Below are 20,614 nucleotides of genomic sequence, written 5' to 3'. Positions count from 1 at the left end.
TCTCCATCACCAAAATAAAATACTGTAAAACCAACTCCAAGGCTGGTGTTGGAGGCAGCCATGAGATGACAGATCTGACCACCATTCATTGCCAGCATAGTCTCTATTTGAGCATATCACCACCAGATAAAGGATTCCTGTGCACAGCCCATTGAATAAAGAGTTAGGAAAATTGCAAAGCCAATAGAAGGTGGATTAATCGTCACTGTGATACCTTCGTGCTACTTCTTTTGTGGACGGAAATGTCAACTCTATCTGCTTGGCATTGTAAGAAAGAGAAGAGGATTTCACTATTTGCTGGGAATTACTACTTGCCCATAACACTAAAAAGTCTTCCAACTGGAAAGAGATCTGATTACTTTTGCCAGACTTAATCTCTTATTTGAGAAATTAATGAGAGCTTTTAATAATCTTCATCACATCACTTCAATAAAATACCTAGAGGTTATTTCCATAGGAAATAAATGTCTACAGATCATAAACCCAACCTGGTTAATAGCTAACGTGGGAGAAAGGTGGGAGTTGGGTTCAGATAAAGGCCCACTGAACAGTGATGGTAAAAGCATTATTCACCCTTCATGTAGGCTGCTGGTGACTGTCTGAGGTCTCTGCTGGGCTTGGGTAGAGGAGAAATGAAGTGAAAGGCAAAGACAGCTGGAAGTAGGAACACTCTCCCTGTATGGGCCCACCAGCAACAGGAGTTACCGAAGGATATAGAAAATAAAAAGAACTCATTGCTACAGGGAAGGGAAAGTAAAGAGGAAAGGGGAGAAGAATACAGTATATGGATCAAAGATGTTATGTGGAGAATTCCCCTTCTCATGAGTCTCAAAGAAAGGCCAACAAAAGATCATGTCCTGAGGAAGGTCTCCAAATAAGAGAAGTTATCCACGTCAGGAAAAAGCTCTGCTCTCCTGCTCTCCTTCCCCTTCCCAACCCTGTCTTTATACGTTAAAGGTTAAAAGCACAGGTAGTCTCCCTGGCAGGCACTGCTATCATTCTTATGAGGTTCTGAAAGTGCTACCTGAGATCGTTATGGAAGGCTGAGGACAAAGTAAAAGGAATAAGCCATCCCATGCAGAGGCCAGGGGAGGTCTGGTCAGCCATCCAGCTTGTCCCTCCCTTGAGCCCCCTTTGGGGCTCATTGTCAGTCCCCAGTGGAAGGAAACCAAATGTCTTCTCTGTGCTTGACTCAGATAGTCAAGTTTTTATAATATACACTTGAGCTTTTATCATTTTTTTTTTTTACATAGAAGAAGGGCAATAAAATAATAAGATAATCCCAAATCAGGGAGAAAAGGATTTGCTGAAGATCAATGTATTTAACACGCAGTTTCTGGGTGGGGGCATGCACGATGCTAGAATTTGGTGTGATTTCTAGAAAGAACTTTTGGAGTTAAGGCAGCCTTTCCACGTCCATGCCTCCAGACATTTCCGACCTAATAAATCCAGAGAGCTTCCTTGCCAAGTATTTCCCAGTCTCCAGCATCCACAGGGAGAAAGAATTTTCATCACTGGAGCTCTACAATACATGATACATAAAAACTACAGTTCTATGACTGCCAGTGAAGCTATTTGGTTCTATCATGAAAGTAGCAAATCTTACCCAACCAAGATTGATATATAGCAAAACATGATTTAAAAAAAAAATTTACTATATTTTTAAACAACCATGCCCTGGATCAGGGCTTTAGAGAAATTTACAAAAGTCTCAAGTTTGAAATGAACAGTAAGCTTTTGAAACTACTCTTTCCTAGACAGATATTTTTATCTCAAAAGTTGCACATGATGTTTTCTGTAACCTTTAAGCAGCCACATATCACATTACAAGCTATCCCCTAAACAAAGCATTCCCTCAAGACCATATGCTGTTAAAGGAACACTGAGAAAGAACATATTATTTACACAATGGCATACAAAACCCCGAGCATCTGGCCACATTGGCGCAGGAAATACAATGAATCTAGGAGTGGTGCTTCTTGCACACTGCCTTTTTTGATCTTCCTTGAATTGAAAAATAATTTTCATGTAAAATTTTAAATCACAATAAGTGTGCAAGTCTGAAGCAAGCTTCTTCAAATTAGAGAGCATTTAATTCTCTCCAGGAAAAAAAAAAAAGTTTTTGTTATGAAATAATGGCTCTTACAGGGGTGGTTATAAACAAAAACCTTCTAACTGCCAATGATCAAAGACATGACATGTTTTTGCACTTCTGCCTAGAGAATCCCTAGAACAACTCTAGCTGCACCAATAACAAAATTCAGGTCAAGGGGCCAATTACCCAGAGTCAGAATTAAAGGCAGGAACAAGTTACTACTTCTCCTAGTCAGTTCTATTTCCTTTGCAAGTCTCTGTGTTAGACAATCACAGCTTTAGAAGGGTACGAAAAGAAAAAAATTATTTACAAAGTTTTGCTCCTGCAAGCAACTACACCTCTGAGCACCCAAGTCAACACCATCCTGGCCATGTCCACTCTTACCTGTCCCACTCCCAGGTTTTTCGCTACAAAGTGAACTTGTTAACAAGCCTAAGAATTTCCCTCCATTGCTAATTAGCCAGTCTCTAAATAGCACGAGCAGATGGACAGTTCTTGAATCACCCAAGAACAGATTTAAAGCATCTTAAACAGGGACTAACCTGAAGGTGACTGGTGCTCAGGCTGAGCTGTGGTCCTCCCTGGCCCCACGCTCTTTTCCAAACTTTCCCCAGGCGCCAACCTTGGTTGGTCTGCTCTGAGGGAGGGTGGGCTGGCTCCTTTGGTCTCCGTGACCTTGGTAGAGGATGGGGGCTCCAAGGTGTCAGCAAATGGAGACCCAGAGAAGTCACTACTGTTTGTACCAGAAGAGTCATTAACAGCAGCTTCCCTCTCCCCAGGCAGTGGAGGGAGCCGGAGGATCCTGTGATGCTGCTGAGGGCTGGGAAGCCTCGGAGACAGAGGAGAGGGAACAGGGGATGTCCGTTTGGCTGTGTTGGACTGAGGGGATGAATTATTAAACACCAGGCTGAGAGCTGCTGATGCTGGGTGGGGAGGCGGCTTCTCATCCCCTCGGGGTTGTGAGGGGCGGGAACCCACACCCTGGGGAAGACCCAGGTGCAAAGGTTTGTGGCCCCTTGGGAGAAGCCCGGCTCTCTTCTTGCTTCTGGCCTCTGAGGGGGTTGGGGTGGCTCTCTGGCCAGGGGGGAAGCCCAGCCTTTTCCCCTCAGTGGCCTCATCTAACTTCTCACTCTCTATCACCTTCAGAAGGACCTTGTTCACGGCCCCCTCTGCACTGGTTGGCGCAGCAGGAGTGGCAGCTCTTTCCCCGAATGAAGACTGCAAAGACTCATGCCCTCGCCGCTCCTTGCCCCGCCGCTTGGAACCATGAACCCCAGCCTCCGCTCCTGGGAGGGTGAGAAAGTCTGCTTTGGGTATAAATTCAGCTTGGGCCGCTGGGCCAGTGGCAGTCCTTTCCTCAGCCTCAGGGTGTGTTTTAACTACTCTTTGTACCTGAGAGGACAGATCCTGGACCTTGGCCACCACTTTAGAAACAGGTTTCTTCTTGCGAGTCTGCTCATCCAACTTCTGTGTCCCCTCCCTTCCAGCCTCGTGATGCTTCTCCGGGTCCTGGTGACCTTCAGGCAAACTCGTTTGCTGTTGCTCCAGCCTGTGAGGCCTCTGCCATGGCTCCCGAAGCCCACCATCTCCTGCCTCCGTGGAGCTGCAGTCAGGGGGCAGCTCTCCTCTCCCAGGCCCAGTGTCCTTGGAAGCCACCCCAAAGCTCTCAAAAGCAAGACCTGCATCCAGCGTCCTGGAGATATCTGGGGGACAGCTCTCTCTCCTCTGCAGGGAAGAGGTAAGTGCTGCATTTGGGAGCAAGTTTCCTTTCTCTTCTAGGAGCCAAAGATTAGGCCCCGCTTGAGACAGAGGAAGGGAGTTGCTGAAACAGATTTGCTCCTTGCCCATCTGAGCAGCTGATTCCTGGCCCCCACGCCCTTTCCTTCTTGTCCTTTTCTGTAGGAGCACCTCAAAGCTCTCTCTCCTGCCACCAGACCTCCGGGGTCTTTTGCTCCTGTGGGCACTCCTCTTATTGAGAGAGCCCACGGGGAGCTCCCCTGGCCAGTCACCAGCACTCTGGAAGCCGTCGTCCTCGGGGGCCAGGCTCACGGACAACTCTGGTGGCAGCTTCCCCTCGTGGTTCCCCATTGTAATCCCCAGGATGTGGTCTGAGCTCAGCAGATTGGCCAACAGTCTCTCCCTCTCTGTCGTGAGTTTGTACAGCTCAGTTAGAATGTCTTTTGTGGGAATCTGCTTGAAAAATATGTCACCTGGATGTTCGCTCGGCTCCTGTTTGAGGCTGATGATGTCTGACCCCTCCCTGACTTGGTAGCAGTTATGAAAACCTTTACTGGATCTGTCTAGAGTTACAGTGCCCTTGTACGAAAATCCTCTGACTTCCCCCCTCGGAAGACAGAAGCTGATGTAGCAGAGTTCGGTAATGGTCTCATGCAATTGGAGGGTGCAGTGAGTGCCTTCCATTATGCCTACCTAATTATTCATGCCCTGGAGATGCTGGGCTGTGGTCAAGCTTCCCAGGCTCCAGTGGTGAGGCATGTGATGGTGGCTGTGCAGAGAGAGCAGCTGACAGTCATCTCCAGCAACAAGACTGCCTGTTAAGGGAACAGGGGAAGAAAGCAGCTTGTCTCACAGAGTGCATAAATCACACACCCGCATCAATCAAAGCATGACCATGACTTAGCCTCTCTGGCTGACCTCAGCAACTCAAGCCAACAGCCTGATTTCAGTCTTTTCCCCACTCCTGACCAGTAGAGATTTCAACAACTGAGACATGGGAGAGTGCTCTGATTTTAGCCCCAGGACAAAAGTTCCCTTTCCCCACATGGGCATTTGCTATGCAACCTAGATTAGGTCTCTCAACTTCTCTAGGCCTCAGTTTAAGTTCTTCTACAAAATGAAGCCATCAACCCCTCCCCCAGAAATCCTAAGGAAAGGGGGTTTTGAGATCCTTAGAAAACATAGCTGTTTCAACAACTCAGATTTGGAATGTTACTTTACAAAGATGAGTCAAACCTTTTTTACACTCCAAAAAACACCTTCTAATATTTGAGATTAATTATCTATTTAACTTCAAGCATAGTGTGAGGGAAAGGTTTTAGGTCAAAATTTGGAGACATGGGTGAAAATTTAAATTTAACACTTTAAAATTTAGTTAAGTGCCCCGGGAGTCTTAATCCAGTTGTGTTATTTGTATTGTCTTCTTTTTTCTACTTGTTGCCTACTTGAGGCCAAATGGAAAGGCAGAGGAAAAGCAAAAAAATCTATAAGCCACTGTTGGCCCTGAAGGGATTTTCAGTGGTTTCAACACAGAAGCCAGGTGGCTCCTTCCTTCTGCGATTTGAGGGATCTCAGAAATGTCACCATGGCTAACATCCTCACACACAAACTGAGGGCTGAGAATTCTATACCACAATACTTCATTTCTTAAGGTATTTCCCAGTCTTCAAGTCTTCTTTGCTGAAAAAGACTCCCTCCAGAAATGATAACACAATAACTATGTATTAACCATCAATATCTCTAGTGAATTATTTTCCTCAGTTTTTTGCTAACTGGTTCTAAATGGGTAAAAATTACATACAAGTACATTTTGAGTGAAGAAAGAAAGGAGGAAGGGCTTTGCAATAGAAACTCCTTGGGAAAAACAGACAAAGCTAAGAGTGATAAAATGAAGGCGAAAAAAAAATGTAGACATTTGCTCAACTCACAAGTGCCAGGAGGACTCAGGACTCACAGAAAGGCCTAGAGGGGCAGGGAGAGAACTCACAGAACAGATGGGAGGTCAGGAGGGGCACTGCCTCTGACAGTTGTTTATGGGACTGTCCTTATTCCAGTAGTCATATTTTAAAACCTTTTTGAAGGCCGGAAATGGTGGCTCGTGCCTATCATCTTAGCACTCTGGGATGCTGAGGTGGGAGGATTGTTTGAGGCCAGGAGTTTGAGACCAGACTGAGCAAGAGCGAGACCCTGTCTATACTGAAAATAGAAAAGAGACCCCATTTCTACTAAAAATAGAAAAACTAGCTTGGCATAGTGGCTCATGCCTATAGTCCCAGCTACTTGGAGGCTGAGGCAAGAGGATCGCTCAAGCCCAAGAGTTTGAGGTAAGCTATGAGGACACCATGGCACTTTACCCGCAGTGACAGAGTGACACTCTGTCCCCAAAAAATCCCCCAAGCCCCAAAAACCTTTCTGAGATGCTCAGTGCTGGCATTTCCTAATGATGTACACGTGTGTTCGTATCTACTAATTACTGGCACATACTCTCTGGATACACACAAGCGTTCACTTGGGAGCTGGTCTTTCACCACATACTGTACAATAATCCACCATGCCAGTAACTGCAAGACTGTCAATATCTACTGTGCGCAGCGCGGAGCCCTAAGCATTAGGAGTTCAGGTTGTAAGTTCTCAGAAAAGGGAAGAGAAGCAGCAGATGTGCTAGTCCGAGTTGTGGAAAATGGGATGTCTTCCTCCATCGTCAGGCATCATTCTCCTCCAGATCCTCTTACCGCCTCAGTTTCCCTGGATTAGGAGGAGGGTGTGATGTTGGGGAGGAGTAGTACTTTCAGAATCTGTTTAAAGTGGCAGCACAAAATTCATGCTGTAATTTCAAATAGGAATATGCCTGGGTATTCTGAGAGCCCATTCCTTGAGAGGAAATGCTTAGATATTGGGCATACATACAAATATACTTTCATTTCTTTATATCATTTAGTCAGCACATTTCTAATATATATGTAGAAAAGTATTTATATATACATAAAGAAAATTTTTTTTAGACAGAGTCTCACACTGTCACCCAGGCTAGAGCGCCCTGGTGTCACAGCTGACAGCAACCTCAAACTCTTGGGCTCAAAAGAACTTCCTGCCTCAGCCTCCCCAGTAGCTGGGACTACAGGCACCCACCACAACGTCCAGGTATTTTTTCTATTTTTAGTAGAGATGGGGGTCTCACTGTTGCTCAGGCTGGTCTCAAACTCCTGAGCTCAAGCATTCTACCCGCCTCGGCCTCCCAAAGTGCTAGGATTACAGGCATGAGCCACCGCACCCTGCCTCACATTTCCATGTTAAAGATGAGGAAATTGAAATTCAGAGAAATAAAGGAACTTGTCTACGGGACTATGGCTCAGAAGAAGCAAGTTTCACACCTAGGTCAGCCTCACTACCTTGTTACACAGATGAGGCTGCTCCCCATCCACTGCCTGCTACCAATAAGTTGGTTTTCCAGGTAGCCTGAATAGAAGAGTTCCTTTATTTCTGCTTACCTGGTGTTACACTATTTCTTTAATATCTCACATCTCGCTACCTTCAACACTCATGGGACAGCTTTGGCAGAGTACTGCTCAGGTCACAGTATTACTCCCTAAGGGTATCCCTCAAAGAGTATAATGTAGAAAAAGGGAACCAGAAGTTCATTGCATTTATAAGTGGAAATGACCCACACCTCTCAAGCGGCCCCAACAAAGATTGTAATTCAGAAACTAAAGGAGAGAAGGACTGATATAGAGGCTGTATCTTTTATGAGAATAGCAGACATGTGGTGCCCCTTTACAGGGGTAAGCACTTTTTTCTACTGGTCTTTATAAGTCTTGGCTACATAAATGGAGCACATGTCATGATTAGTATGTTAGTCACAGTTGGGAAACTCAAGTCAAGGTTTAGAAAATTATAACATTGGGTTTTAGAGCAATAAAGCCACAATGCAAGGCAGGAAGCTATTATTATGGGGAAAACACTGCTTTACGCTATTGCCTCATCCACCCAGAAACTTCCACACAGAGAGCTGTTACCATGCTTGTGACAAGCCCATATCCAGAGCCAAGGAGGAGCAGAAGAGAGAAAGAAAAAATTATATATAGGAGTTTGTTTCCTGCTCTTGGAACTATGATTCTCATGCCCTGGGAACCAGGAGTATGGTAAGAAACTTGGGACACAGGCTAAGGAGTTCACATATCCCAAGATCCATAGGAAGCAGGGAGGAATGCTAAGCAAAATGTCACTCATTTATAGATTTGCAGTGTAGAAAGATCACTCCAGAAACATAGTGGAGACCAGATGAGTAGGAGGTGAGACTAGGGGTATAAACCACGAGAAAGGACTTTCACTACCCCAGAAAGAAGTGCTGATGGCCAAGACCAATGCAGTAGCTATGTGGATGGAGAAGAGAGTGGATTTAAGAAGACAAAATTGATAGGCCCTCCCGATGGATTGGACATGTGTGACAGAAAAGAGTTTGTTTTTATACTTCAGATTTAGGTGACTGGGAAGATTTCAGTGCCATTCTCAAAAATAAGAAATGCTAGTTTCTCCTAGACCTCCCATCTGATCCTGCAATCCCATTACTGGGCATTTACCCAGAAGGAAAAAAATCCTTTTATCATAAGGACACTTGTACTAGACTGTTTATTGCAGCTCAATTTACCATTGCCAAAATGTGGAAACAGCCTAAATGCCCACCGACCCAGGAATGGATTAACAAGCTGTGGTATATGTATACCATGGAATACTATTCAGCCATTAAAGAAAATGGAGACTTTACATCTTTTGTATTAACCTGGATGGACGTGGAAGACATTATTCTTGGTAAAGCATCACAAAAATGGAGAAGCATGAATCCTATGTACTCAATCTTGATATGAGGACAATTAATGACAATTAAGGTTATGGGGGGGAAGCAGAAAGAGGGATGGAGGGAGAAGGGTGGGGCCTTAGTGTGTGTCACACTTTATGGGGGCAAGACATGATTGCAAGAGGGACTTTACCTAACAATTGTAATCAGTGTAACTGGCTTATTGTATCCTCAATGAATCCCCAACAATGAAAAAAAAAAAAAAAAAGAAATGCTAGTTTCCAGAAGAAGATGATGAATTCCATTTAGAAATTACTGAACATGAGACATCAGTACAATAGTTGTGTAAATTTGTCCAGGACACTGCTAGATGCAAAGGGCTAAAGGACAGGAAAGAGATCTAGACTAGAGTTACACATTTAGAAGGAATGAGACAATATATGAGGTCAGACAGTTAAGTTCATGAACCCATCCTAGAAGAATTATGGCATATCTCATTGCCGGATATCACTACAGTCACCAGATGGCCAAGGGGAGTGCCTTGAGGGTGACTACAGAGATATTCAGACATGAGGTATATATTGCTTTTTCTAGGATGAGTTTGCAAACTTAATTGTCAGACCTCGTATAAGGAGTTTCAGCTGAGGTAAAATGAAATAAGCACACTTCATCCTATTTCTCCCATCAAATGCAGCTTTAAAAAAAAAAAAAAAACATAGAATACCTGGGGCAGCTGTTTGAATAGTCTGGAATAGCCAAAGGCAATCCGGAGAGGAAGCCAGGCTTTGAAATACCACCTACTGGAAAGTAGCGGAGTTTCTCAGTTTTTGCCTCCAGTTGCCCTTCACCCTAGACTCAAAGGAGCCTAAACCATGGACACATCCACACAGAGAAAGCTACCAGAGAAGCCTTCTCATTCAGAATCGGGAGTGGGACAAAGTTCTCCTGTCAGTAACAACAGGACGAGCCTGCTGGCACCAAAACCTCTGGGAGAGGAGACCATCCTCTTCAATCACAAGATACATGCAGGCAAATTCCTGTTCCTTTTTTTAAAAAATATTTTTATTAATCTGTTCTGTCCTTGGTTTTAGTTGCAGGAAGTTTGCAGCAGACAGGGGTACATGAAATCCCAGATTTCTGGCTACACAATAGAATTAGAGCCTCAGAGAGCCCAAAAGTATGGCGGAGATTGTGGGGAATGAGGAGCTTAGAGAGTGACCCCATAAAGTTATCTGTGGACACCTGGATTCACCCTAAGCTATGCATCGTGGATCAGATTTTAAACAGTATGCGAAGGACCTTGGAAACAAACGGAGACCATTTGTCCAGGGCCCAGACTGGCCACTGTGTGGCACATACATGGGAAAGATCCAAAGAGTACTGCAACAGCTTTGTAAATGAGCTGACACTGAAACCACAACCTACAGAAGGCTCTGGGGACTGGAGAGAATGGACCTCAACCCCAACCTTGTGGTGTGCACGATGTCAAAAGAAGGCTTTAGAGCGGGGCAAGCTCTTCTCTGCGACAGTCTATTAGAAAGGTCAGAGTGCTGTGCAGAATCATTACACATATTCTCCATCTGTGAAACCCAAGGGAAAAAAACCTAAGTTTTAAAAGAAAAAAGCAAAATAACAAAAAAATAAAATATCAGTGTGGAGTGGTGTTAAATATACCAGCACTACAATTACACGCTGAGTTCACAGGACTATTTCAAGCAGCATTGCCTCATGGTAGGATGCTTTGACTCAAACGCATCAGCTCTGCAGGAGCCACAGACTGAATTATATATCTTAATTTGGCCTACGAAGTGACCTGCTCCAGTTGTTCCCAGGGGAAAAGGACCTTACTGCCTAGGGAGTCTTCACATCTTCCGTTTCCTCTGGCAAACTCTAGGCTAACATTTTCTCTGCGACAACTGCTGTGGTGATCTCTTCCCTTTTTTCCCAGTAAGCAAGTAGATTTACTTCGCTCTACCCAAAATGGAAATATCTGTTGTGCTTCATCATAATGAGAAATTATTGCCTTTTAGGAGATGCTATTTAATGCTCATGGCATATTTCACGATGCCTAAAATAAGATCTGAGAATTAGCTGTAGTCATTCAGTCTGCTGACTGTAGCCTTCCTAATTGATCCTGGCCTTAAAAGGCCAATGCAAGCTTTCTTTGCTCAGTAATTAGCACAGTCTTATCATTATGAGTCCATCTGAGCCCTACACTACTAAGATAGATGACCTATGACTTCCAATATTGATGGGAAATTTTCCATTCGTCTATTCAGATTCACACTCTACCCTTCACACCATTTCTAACACCAAGAGACTGATTTTTTTCTTTTTGGAGACAGTCTCACTTTGTCACCCTTGGTGGAGTGCTGTGGCGTCATAGCTCACAGCAACCTCAAACTCTTGGGCTCAAGTGATCCTCTTGCCTCAAGCCTCCCAAGTAGCTGGAACTATAGGCACCCACCACAATGCCCAGCTATTTTTAGAGATGAGGTCTCACTCTTACTCAGGCTGGTCTCAATCTGCCCACCTCAGCCTCCCAGAATGGTAGGGTTACAGGCGTGAGCCACTGTACCCGGCCCAAGAACTGACTTTTATGAACCCAATCAAAAAATTCTCTTGCACTCTGGATTTAGCCATTGGGAAACCATAGTGATGGGCTAACGGGAAGAATGGAAGAGGGCTCAGGACTTTTATTTCCTGGCTCTGTCCCTCTGGGGCTCTAGTTTGGTAGTCTGTGTGTCCCCTAATGAAGACCACAGGTCCTCTTGGGTGGCCCTCCTCCATCAGTAGCCACTTTCTCTGGGTGCCAATTGCTGCCCGCTGCCCTTCTCACTGGTTCCTACACAGCTTTGAGTCCCACCTCGCATGTGTGATTTTGGACTAGTAGTGTCTGCTTGTCTCTTTCCCTTTCCCCCCGGATGGAGTACAGCACTGCGAATTTTCAAATAGGAAATAGAAAAACAAAGAAAGATCTGTAATAGGTTCCTGGTTCTTTTCTTCCTGGAAGAAATTTTCTTCAAAGAACCTACACATTGTAGGAGTATGGAAATAATAATAATAATAAAATTTTACTACACTACAAAGCAGAAAGAGATCCATTCTATAAGCTACCAAAGAGCAATCCAGAGGAGTTCAAAAAAAGGAGAAACTACATCATGTGTGTGAAATGGGAATAATCCTTCAGGCAGAAGCAAGAGTTCGAAATAGCCCTACATTAAAATGTAGAATTTTGACAGGCCAAGATTAAGAAAATGGAATTCCAAGAGAAGGGAACATTGTATAAGACTGAGAAATCAGCTAACATACAAAGGGGGAAATCACTTTCTGTTTTTTAAATACCTGTTAGGAAAGGTAAGCTTGCCAATCAATTTCTAGCCAAGATAGAGTGATACAGGTACCACATGGTAGAAAGATTTGAATCCAAAAGGGTAGGAAACAAACTCTATCATCATAGCCAAATGATTCATGAAGCCATTGATGCTTTTTTTTTTTTTTTTTAACCAGGGAAGTAGTATGTTCAACACTAAACTTAAAGAAGATAAATGTAGGAGTAATATCAGAACAGACTGGCATAGAAAAAGATCAGACAGGGAGTCCTCAGAGAAGCTGACAACATGAAATTCTGCAAAGAGCTCAAGAAAGAAATAAATTAGAAGAGAAGATGACAGAGAGTTTTAGGTAGTAGAGTAATAGGAACTAAACTCCAGGTATATTATTGCAAAAAAATGAGAAAAGGGTGATAGTTAAGAGGAGAAGGTATTAGTATTAATGGTTATAACCTATACAGGGATTCAAACATAGTCTTTGCTATTATTTTTATTTTTTTTAAAGACATGGAAACCTAAGCATGTTTTTAGGTTAATAAGAAAGAGGTAGTGAAGAGTGAGGTATTGATACAAGCGAAAGATGGGATAAAAGATGAGGCAATAGGCAATGGAAGGTAAGAGGGGAAGAAAACATTGGTTCAAGGATACCCGGGGAGGAATCAGCCTTGGCAGGAATGAGATGGGTCTCATGACCAAAGACTAGGCTAAGTATAGGAGAGATGATTCTGAGCTAGAAAGCACTGAAATTGAGAGAGTTTACATATTCTCTCAATGATTTTTGTTGTCTTCACCAAGATTCTATAATTTTAGGACTTCTCTTTAGTATTTTTACAATGTCATAAGAAAGAAAGCACTAAATCAGCCTTGCTATGGAAGCAATATACCTATCACTGAAAATAGAGGCAAAATTTTAGCCAATAGAATTATTTCAGTCAATCAATTTCTAACCAAACTTATAACTGGTTATCAAAGGGGAGAAAGGGGGACTCCTTTTTTGTGTTTCTGTTGTTTTCTTTATTGACCCACAAATAAATAGATACCCTGATATGCTGCAAATGTGAGCACAGAAGTTTCTCTCAAAGACTTCTGGAAATCCTTTCTTCACCTCTCTGTTGGACCTCTTCAAAGATTCATTACATGAATAAAAATAAATGTCAGCTTTCTGTGTGGTCTTCTTGAGAACATATGATATTGAGATCTTCAACACATCCCTGAACCTGAGACACTATCTGGCTAACACCATCATCTGTGGCAAATATATGAGTATGAGGAGGGAATAAACTCCTTCTCCATGATTTAAAAAAAAAATATGTAGGTAGGAGATTCTCACTCATTCAACATCTAAGGCTTTACCAACAATGGTTGACTTAACAGCATCTCATAAAAGGTGGGTTTCATACATTCAGCTTCATAATTGATAAGACAAAGACTGCTTCCTTTTCAAATATTCAGATTATCTTTTTGAAGACATGAACCCATTCTGTGGAGTTTGCTTTTATAAGAACTTTACATTAGTAACAATCATTGCATATGTTAATCAGATTTGCATTTCCAGATTAAGGAAGCTGCTCTTGAACAATGGCTTCCCCATTAGAGAACCAGGGGTTTAAATAGGCTCTTCTGTTTAACAGACAGTTGCAACCCCAGTTTACAGAGGGTCAAGGATCTGGGAGAGTATTTTGAGGGTACTCTCCAATTAAAAAGTCTGCCACAGAGCACGGCTCTTGAGGAGGAAGGAAGAGGCGTGGGGACTCTCAGAGACAAGGCAGCTCTTCCATCACCCCCAAATGCCCCATAGCCACTGATGTTAATTACCTCACTTTACATGTGTTTAGGTTGCATAAAATGCTGCACATCTTTTCATAAATCACAATAATATGATATCTATTTATGACTTTCATAGAAGAAAATAAGAAAGAAAAAGAAAAGAAACGCTTCCATAAAAGAAGTTGTGTGGCTTGAACTTCCATTTGTACAACCTACCTTTGAAAGCAAAATACCTATCTTTGAAAATAGAGACCAAATTTTAGCCAATAGAATTATTTCAGTCAATCAATTTCTAGCCAAACTTGCAGCTAGTTTTCAAAGGGGGAACCTCTGATGTGGTCAGAGGATCTTTCCAGCTGCCCTGCCAGGCAGACAAAGCAGAGGCTGTCATTGTTACTGTGCACACAAGGAGACTACAGGAGACCAGACATTTTAAGGTGACTTGCCCTTAGTCACACAACTAGTGACCAGTGGAACTGGGGCTCAAATCCAGGTTTCTGGGCTCCCAATAAAGTGCTCTTTCCACTGCCCTACTACAGCTAACATCACCTTCAGAAAACAAAGAAGAAGACCAAAAAAATAAAATTCCATTACAAAATTTTTATTATTGAATTGGACTTAAAATGCAATATAGTACTACACAGAGTGAAGCAAGTGGGCTCAAAGCCACTTCTTGGCACAGTTTCTTACTTAAATATGATTTTATTAAATTTTAAAGTAGATATATTTTTAGAAGAATTAGATGTCTAATCAAAACTCAGAATCGTACAAGACTATATAGGCAACAGTTTTATAGGTGTGTCTGCTTCCTGAAATTTAATACACACAAAGCAGAGAAACCCTGAAAATACTACGGCCCCTTCCACTATACACACACACACTCTCAAACACACTTGGAAAAATTTTTCACATGGATGTCAAAATAGTTAAAGAAATTTTCACCCACATATCGTCCCTTTCAAATGAGGTTTCTGCCCTAGTTGAATTTTTTTTATTATTGTCATTGTTGAACTGGGGCTATAATGCCTCAAAATTCCATAATGCCTTTTTGAAGAAATCTCACATATGTAATTGTCTTTTTGTAATCTTATTTAAATAAACAATTTATCTGAAAATTGTAGAAAGATCATTGTGTAAAGATGTGAGACACACAGGAACTCTGCTGAGGGAGGTTTGAGAGAAATGGCTGGTTTCAGGGTCACCAAACATAATGGTCCAGTTTCCACTTCAAAATCATCCCCGGTGTGCCCACCATACATCAGACATTGTCCTCTATACTATTCTAGATGGATCTTTTGCCTTTCTTCCTTATATTTCCTTTCCCCTCACTTGTATTTCTTTCACTTTCCTGTCCCTAAGAAAATTTACTAAGAAAATATGCTAAGATGTAAGTCATTTAGCTTTTGACTGTATATATCAGCCATCAACGTTGTATTTTTATTCTCAGGGTCACCTGTCAATGAAGAGTGATAGGCTGTGAAGCCAACTACCAGAATTCAAGTTTCACTTAGATAGAAGAGGTGCCGATGTGGACAGAGGATCTTTCCAGCTGACAAAGTCCTAGCATTTCTGCCTGCAGCTAAAACCCTACTTAGGAATACCAAGAGTGTTGCCATGCTTTGGTTCTCAAGCAACACATGAAGGAACAGCCTATGCCCTTACAGAGTTAAGACAATGCTCTCACTCACTGCTAACTCACCATGAACTGCTCACTCTTCTACGGGCTTTACCTGTTTTAACAAATTGATTTTTGCAAAAAAAGTTATTAAGTAGATATTATGATTATCCCAGTTTGATAAGGGAGAAAGTAAGGCATAGAGAGGGCAAGTTACTTGTCTAGGGCCTCTTAGCTACTACATGGCTGAACTGGGATTTGAACCAGTGGTTTGATCCAGAGCCCTATCTCTTAAAATACCTTACAGGGCCAGGCACAGTGGCTCACACTTGTAATCCCAGAACTCTGGAAGGCCAAGATGCGAGGATAGCTTGAGGACAAGAGTTCAAGACCAGCCTGAGCAAGAGCAAGACCTCATCTCCATTGAAAATAGAAAACATTAGCCTGGCATTATGGCGCTCACTTATAGTGCCAGCTACTTGGGAGACTGAGGCGGGAGGATCAATTGAGCCTAGGAGGTTGAATTTTACTATAATCACACCACTATACTATAGCAAGGGCAACAAAGCAAGACTCTCTCTTAAAAAAAATCTTTCACAGAGCAATCCCAATCTGCGGGGGAGGGGGGCAGGGGGTGGTGGCGCACAATAGGAGGTGAGTGGAGGGCCAGCAGGGAAGCTTCATCTGTATTTATAGCCACTTCCCATTACTGGCCTCTCCATCTCTACCTGAGCTCTGCCTCCTGTCAGACAAGTGACAGCATTAGATTCTCCTAGGAATGGGAACCTGACTGTAAACTGCAAATAAAGGGCAAACTGCAGGAAAACAAGCTCAGGGTTCCACTGATTCTGCACTATGGTGAGAGAAATTATATGAAATATAATTATTTCATTACATATTGCAATCTAATAACAATAGAAATAAAGTGCACAATAAATGTAATGTAACAATCCTCCCCACCCAAGCTGGATCCGTGGAAGAATTGTCTTCCATGATACTGGTCCTTGGTGCCAAAAAGGTTGGGGACCACTGCCTTACAGGACTGACCAGGGACTCTAAGTCTCATTCAAAAGACAGATCCTATTCATTTACTAATTCCTCTTCTTTAAGTCATAAAATATGAAGAACTCACCCCATGCACAACTGGTCCAGGACTGATCAATCTTCACATGAGCTAGTTTCCACTTGGGCAGCACAGACCGAGGAAAAACAATGAACTTGGAGTCAGAAGGCTTGGGCTCAAGTCCAGCTTTGCCAATTACTAACAGAGCACTCTTTAGTACAAGTCACTTAATTTCTTTGCATCTCAGTGTCCTCATTTGTAAAACTGTCTTTGATTCTCCCTATTTACCATGCAGTTCCATGACCCCACCCTGCAGAGAAGTGGAACCAACTCACCAAATGATTTTCTAGGAAGACAGTACAGTCAGGGCACAAACAGAATCAGAACCTAGATTTCTGAAGCCAAAAAAGACACCACAAGACACTAAGGGGTAGTGACAGGCAAAGGAAATGGTTTAAGAAATTTAGATACAGGGAGGAAAGCTAGGCCTTTGATACAAGAGCTAGAAAAAAAGTAAATGTGCTATTGAAAATAATAGCATTGAAGGTTAAAAAATTAAAATAGGTGCCAAGTGAAAGAAATGATGAAGGCATACTATTTTTACCTTTATTATAGAAGAAAATTAACTGTTAACATAAGCGAGACCTAGGACACAGGTCTACGAAAAGGACACAGGTCACCTCTTCACCCCAGCACGTCTAAAGTTCTGCCCCTGCCTTGGTCCAATCACTTTATCTGATATTTCACATGAGAAGAGATGCCTTTAACCGCTTTCTCCTGGCCCATATATAAAGGCAAACGTCTTTAACTCAAGGCCTTCTCCAGCTCTTACCTCCTAGTGTAAACCAGTTTATAACATCTCCATACCCTGCCCTGGGCCTCACACCTGCTTAGCCACCTCGCTTTCAGTGTTTGGCTCACTCCTACCTGTGCCCATGAACTCAGACTTCTGGATGTCCTTGGGGTCTAAGCTTCTTGATCTTGATGGCCAGAGTATCCCTTCTTCCCACTCCTTACTGCAGCTTTAGGATCATTACTGCCTAGGTTCAAATCCCAGCTCTTCCGTGTAGCCTGGTAAACTTACACAGCTTTGTAATTCGTATGTACCTTAATTTCTCAACTCTAAAATTAGTTAATAATGATACCTGCTATATCTGTCAGCATTTAAACACAGTGACTAGTACATATTAATCCCTATACAAGTAATTTATGTTATTAGTATGTACTCCAGACCCTGGGAATAGAATTATCAGAAAAAGAATCCCAATACACCCTGTCCATTACCAACAAGCCTTTTTTGACACATTTATCTTATTTTATCAAAAGCTCCCTAAAAGGAAGGACTTTTGCCATCAGCATCTTTGCATTCCTTACAGTATGTGCCTTAAAGATGACAGATATTCAGTAAACAGTGGATTGAAGTATTATTATCTAAAGATAAGATACCCAGCTGGTATCTCTGCTGAAAAATGCATATTATTTGTAGTCAGAATGAATGAGTAATGACAGCTTGACCTTTACTTCCCAACAAATATAACAACTAGATAATAAGAGTATTATCAAGAACAAAATGGGCTTTCCACCACTAAAACACTCATCAAGGAGAGAAAAATATAAAAAGTACAAAAATTCAGATTAGAGAATAAAATATTAAATTGATGCTAAAATTCCCATTAAAACTCAAATTAGTTTGGGTGTAGGAGCTCACCCCTGTAATTTTAGCACTCTGGAAGGCTAAGGCAAGGGGATCCCTTGAGCTCAGGAGTTGAAGACCAGCCTGACCAACAGTGAGACCCATGTTTACTAAAAATAGAGAAATGAGCTGGGCATTGTAGTGGACACCTGTCGTCCGAGCTACCCAGGAGGCTGAGGCAGGAGGATCAATTGAGCCCAGGAATTTGAGGTTGCTGTGAGTGAGGCTAATACCACAGCACTCTAGCCGAGGTGATAGAGTGAGACTCTGTCTCAAAGAAAAAAAAATCAAATGAAATGGCAGCAGGGAATGTGAAAAGTGAAGAAAAGAGACTTTTTAAAATGCTCCTAGATACTAACCAAGCTGGGAAATGGATTTATGAAACTTTGATCTATCCTTCAGAGAAAAATAAAAGATATGATTTCAGAATTCCAACATATATATATTTGAACATATCTACTGTTGCTGTTCCTTTTGCTCAAACTTCCCCAGTACCTTTATGACTTAATCTCTGGCTACCTTCAGGTATCTGCTCAAATGATACTTCATAAGAAAGGGCTTCCTTGGTCATCCAAGTTGACACAGTGCCTGTGCCCACTGCCACTGACTCTGCCCACGACCATAAAATGTAACCGTGTGAAAAGAGGAGTTTTGTTCACTGCTATGTCCTATGCTTAAGAGTTTGTGGGTGCTCAATAAATATTTGCCCAATGAAAGGTGAACTGATTAATACAAATATTAGTAAATATCTATGTAAAATATTTAAAATATTGAGCCCAGTTAGCTATGTATCACAGAGATAGAAGTAGCAGTATTCCTCCTCCAATGCTTTTTGTTTTTTTTGGCAGTGAAAGTCCTCTGCCTTGGGTGACTAGAAAAAGTAGGAAGAATTAGATTAAATGGGAAGGGAGAAGGTAGATTTAAAAGCCAGGAGTGGAAATATTTACTTTTTTTAGGGGGGCACCAGGAACTATTAAGGTATGGCCTGGTTGGAGAGGAAGCTTTCGTGCAATGGGGGGCATAACTGCATGGGAGGAGTCTGGGGGGAAGGCGCGGCATGGGAGCCCAGGGCCGGAGTGCAGGCGACACAGCCACATAGTTCACTTCCTTACCTAGGTCAGCCTTCACTTGAGCAGGTTCCAGGCATTGAGATGTCAAAATCGTGATGCCGCCAGGCCTGTATGGAAGAAAGAATCAAGGCTTACATGAAGCACTCTGACAGTGTGTGTGTGTGTGTGTGTGTGTGTGTTGTATTGTGTTGTGTTGTTTGTATATATAGGAAGGCTAACTTGAAGGGGCGTTCAGCAATAGGGAATCATGATGTTGACCCTATTCTTCTGGGGGAAGGAACATCTTCCCTGAGGCCACTACCCTCTCACCCGTACCACTGCATGGCACAGCGTGGTCCACCATGCTGGTTTGTCCAGCACTGAGGAGTTTCCAGGATGCAGACCTTTCAGTGCTAACAACAGCGGTCCCGGGTAGGCCAGTGCCTGTGGGCCCCCTACCCTGCAGTGCCAGCACACCTGCCTGCTGTGTGCCTACACCGCAGCCAGAGCCACCATTTAAAGCAAAAAAATTTGACTATGTTACCTCCCCAGCTAGTCATACCCAGTCGAATCCCTTCAGAGGCTCTCTGGCTAAGCCCTTAAGGCGACCTGATAACAGAATGTGAGGAGGTGGACGGGCCCCTACCTATTATTCCAGTTCGATTATGCATCATACCCCAGATATGGTCACCTTTTGGTGCTTCCACATGCAAGCCACTCTCTCTGGCCCTGGGGCTCTTTGAGCGCCTGTTCTCTCTGCGCAAAATATGACACCCATCAGTCTTCCACATAGTTTCACTCCAGAGCATTTTTTGTTCTGTAGCTTTGTCACTACCACTTTTTCAGAAATGTCTTTCCTGACCTCCTTAGTAGACAAGTCCCCTTTTCTATGCCCTTTTGGACTTGTAGCCACTGCTGTGGGTGTCTACTCACATCCTCACCCTCCTTTGCACACAGGCTGGTATCGGAAGAGATTAGAGCAACAGGCAGGGGCCAGATCAGAGAAGCTTTGCAGGCCACGATATAGAGTTCAAATTTTATTCTAAATCCCACAGGAAGCTATTGGAGAGTTTTAAGCTAGGAAGGCAAAATGTGATTATATTTTTAAAAGGTCACTGGGGCTGCTACCTAGAAAATAGGCTGAAAAGGGGCAGGTATAAAAGGAGAAAGAGACTAGTTGGGAGGTTAGAGCAGAAGCTAAGATTAATTTTCTACAAAGAATCACTGGAAGTGCAACTGACTGTTTAGTGAAAAGTGGCTTTTTGTGGCACAGCAGCTACAGCCTTCAAGTTCAAGGTCAACTGCAGAAAGCAGCTTACTTAAGACCCTCTCATGCCTGGCTCAATCCAGTGGGTTCTCAGAAAGGGGTTAAAATCTTACTCTTCTAACGTATGAGGCACAGATAAACAAAAGGGACAGAAAAAAGATACGCAGTTTATTTGTACTATTGACATTTCACGAATGGAATGCA

General features: G+C 42.8%; 1 protein-coding gene across 2 annotated transcripts in view; it reads right to left on the bottom strand.

Moving 5' to 3' along the window:
* Positions 1-4,516, bottom strand: part of FMN1 (formin 1) — a 417,492-nt gene extending 412,976 nt beyond the window's left edge. Inside the window, exons 1-2 of one of the 2 annotated variants that reach the window (XM_053594042.1) lie at positions 2,638-4,516; positions 1,021-1,043 (exon numbers count right to left, since the gene is read on the bottom strand). In XM_053594042.1, coding sequence (XP_053450017.1) covers positions 1,021-1,043; positions 2,638-4,516 — 1,902 coding nt within the window. Of the gene's footprint in view, positions 1-1,020; positions 1,044-2,637 lie in introns of those variants that run through there. The other variant, XM_053594041.1, reaches the window with a different exon arrangement.
* Positions 4,517-20,614: the final 16,098 nt, after the last annotated feature.

This window comes from Nycticebus coucang, chromosome 6 (assembly GCF_027406575.1).
Source record: "Nycticebus coucang isolate mNycCou1 chromosome 6, mNycCou1.pri, whole genome shotgun sequence".
NCBI classification, from domain to species: domain Eukaryota; kingdom Metazoa; phylum Chordata; class Mammalia; order Primates; family Lorisidae; genus Nycticebus; species Nycticebus coucang.
Note: the sequence above shows the minus strand (reverse complement) of the source record. Positions and strands in the feature narration are given on the sequence as shown.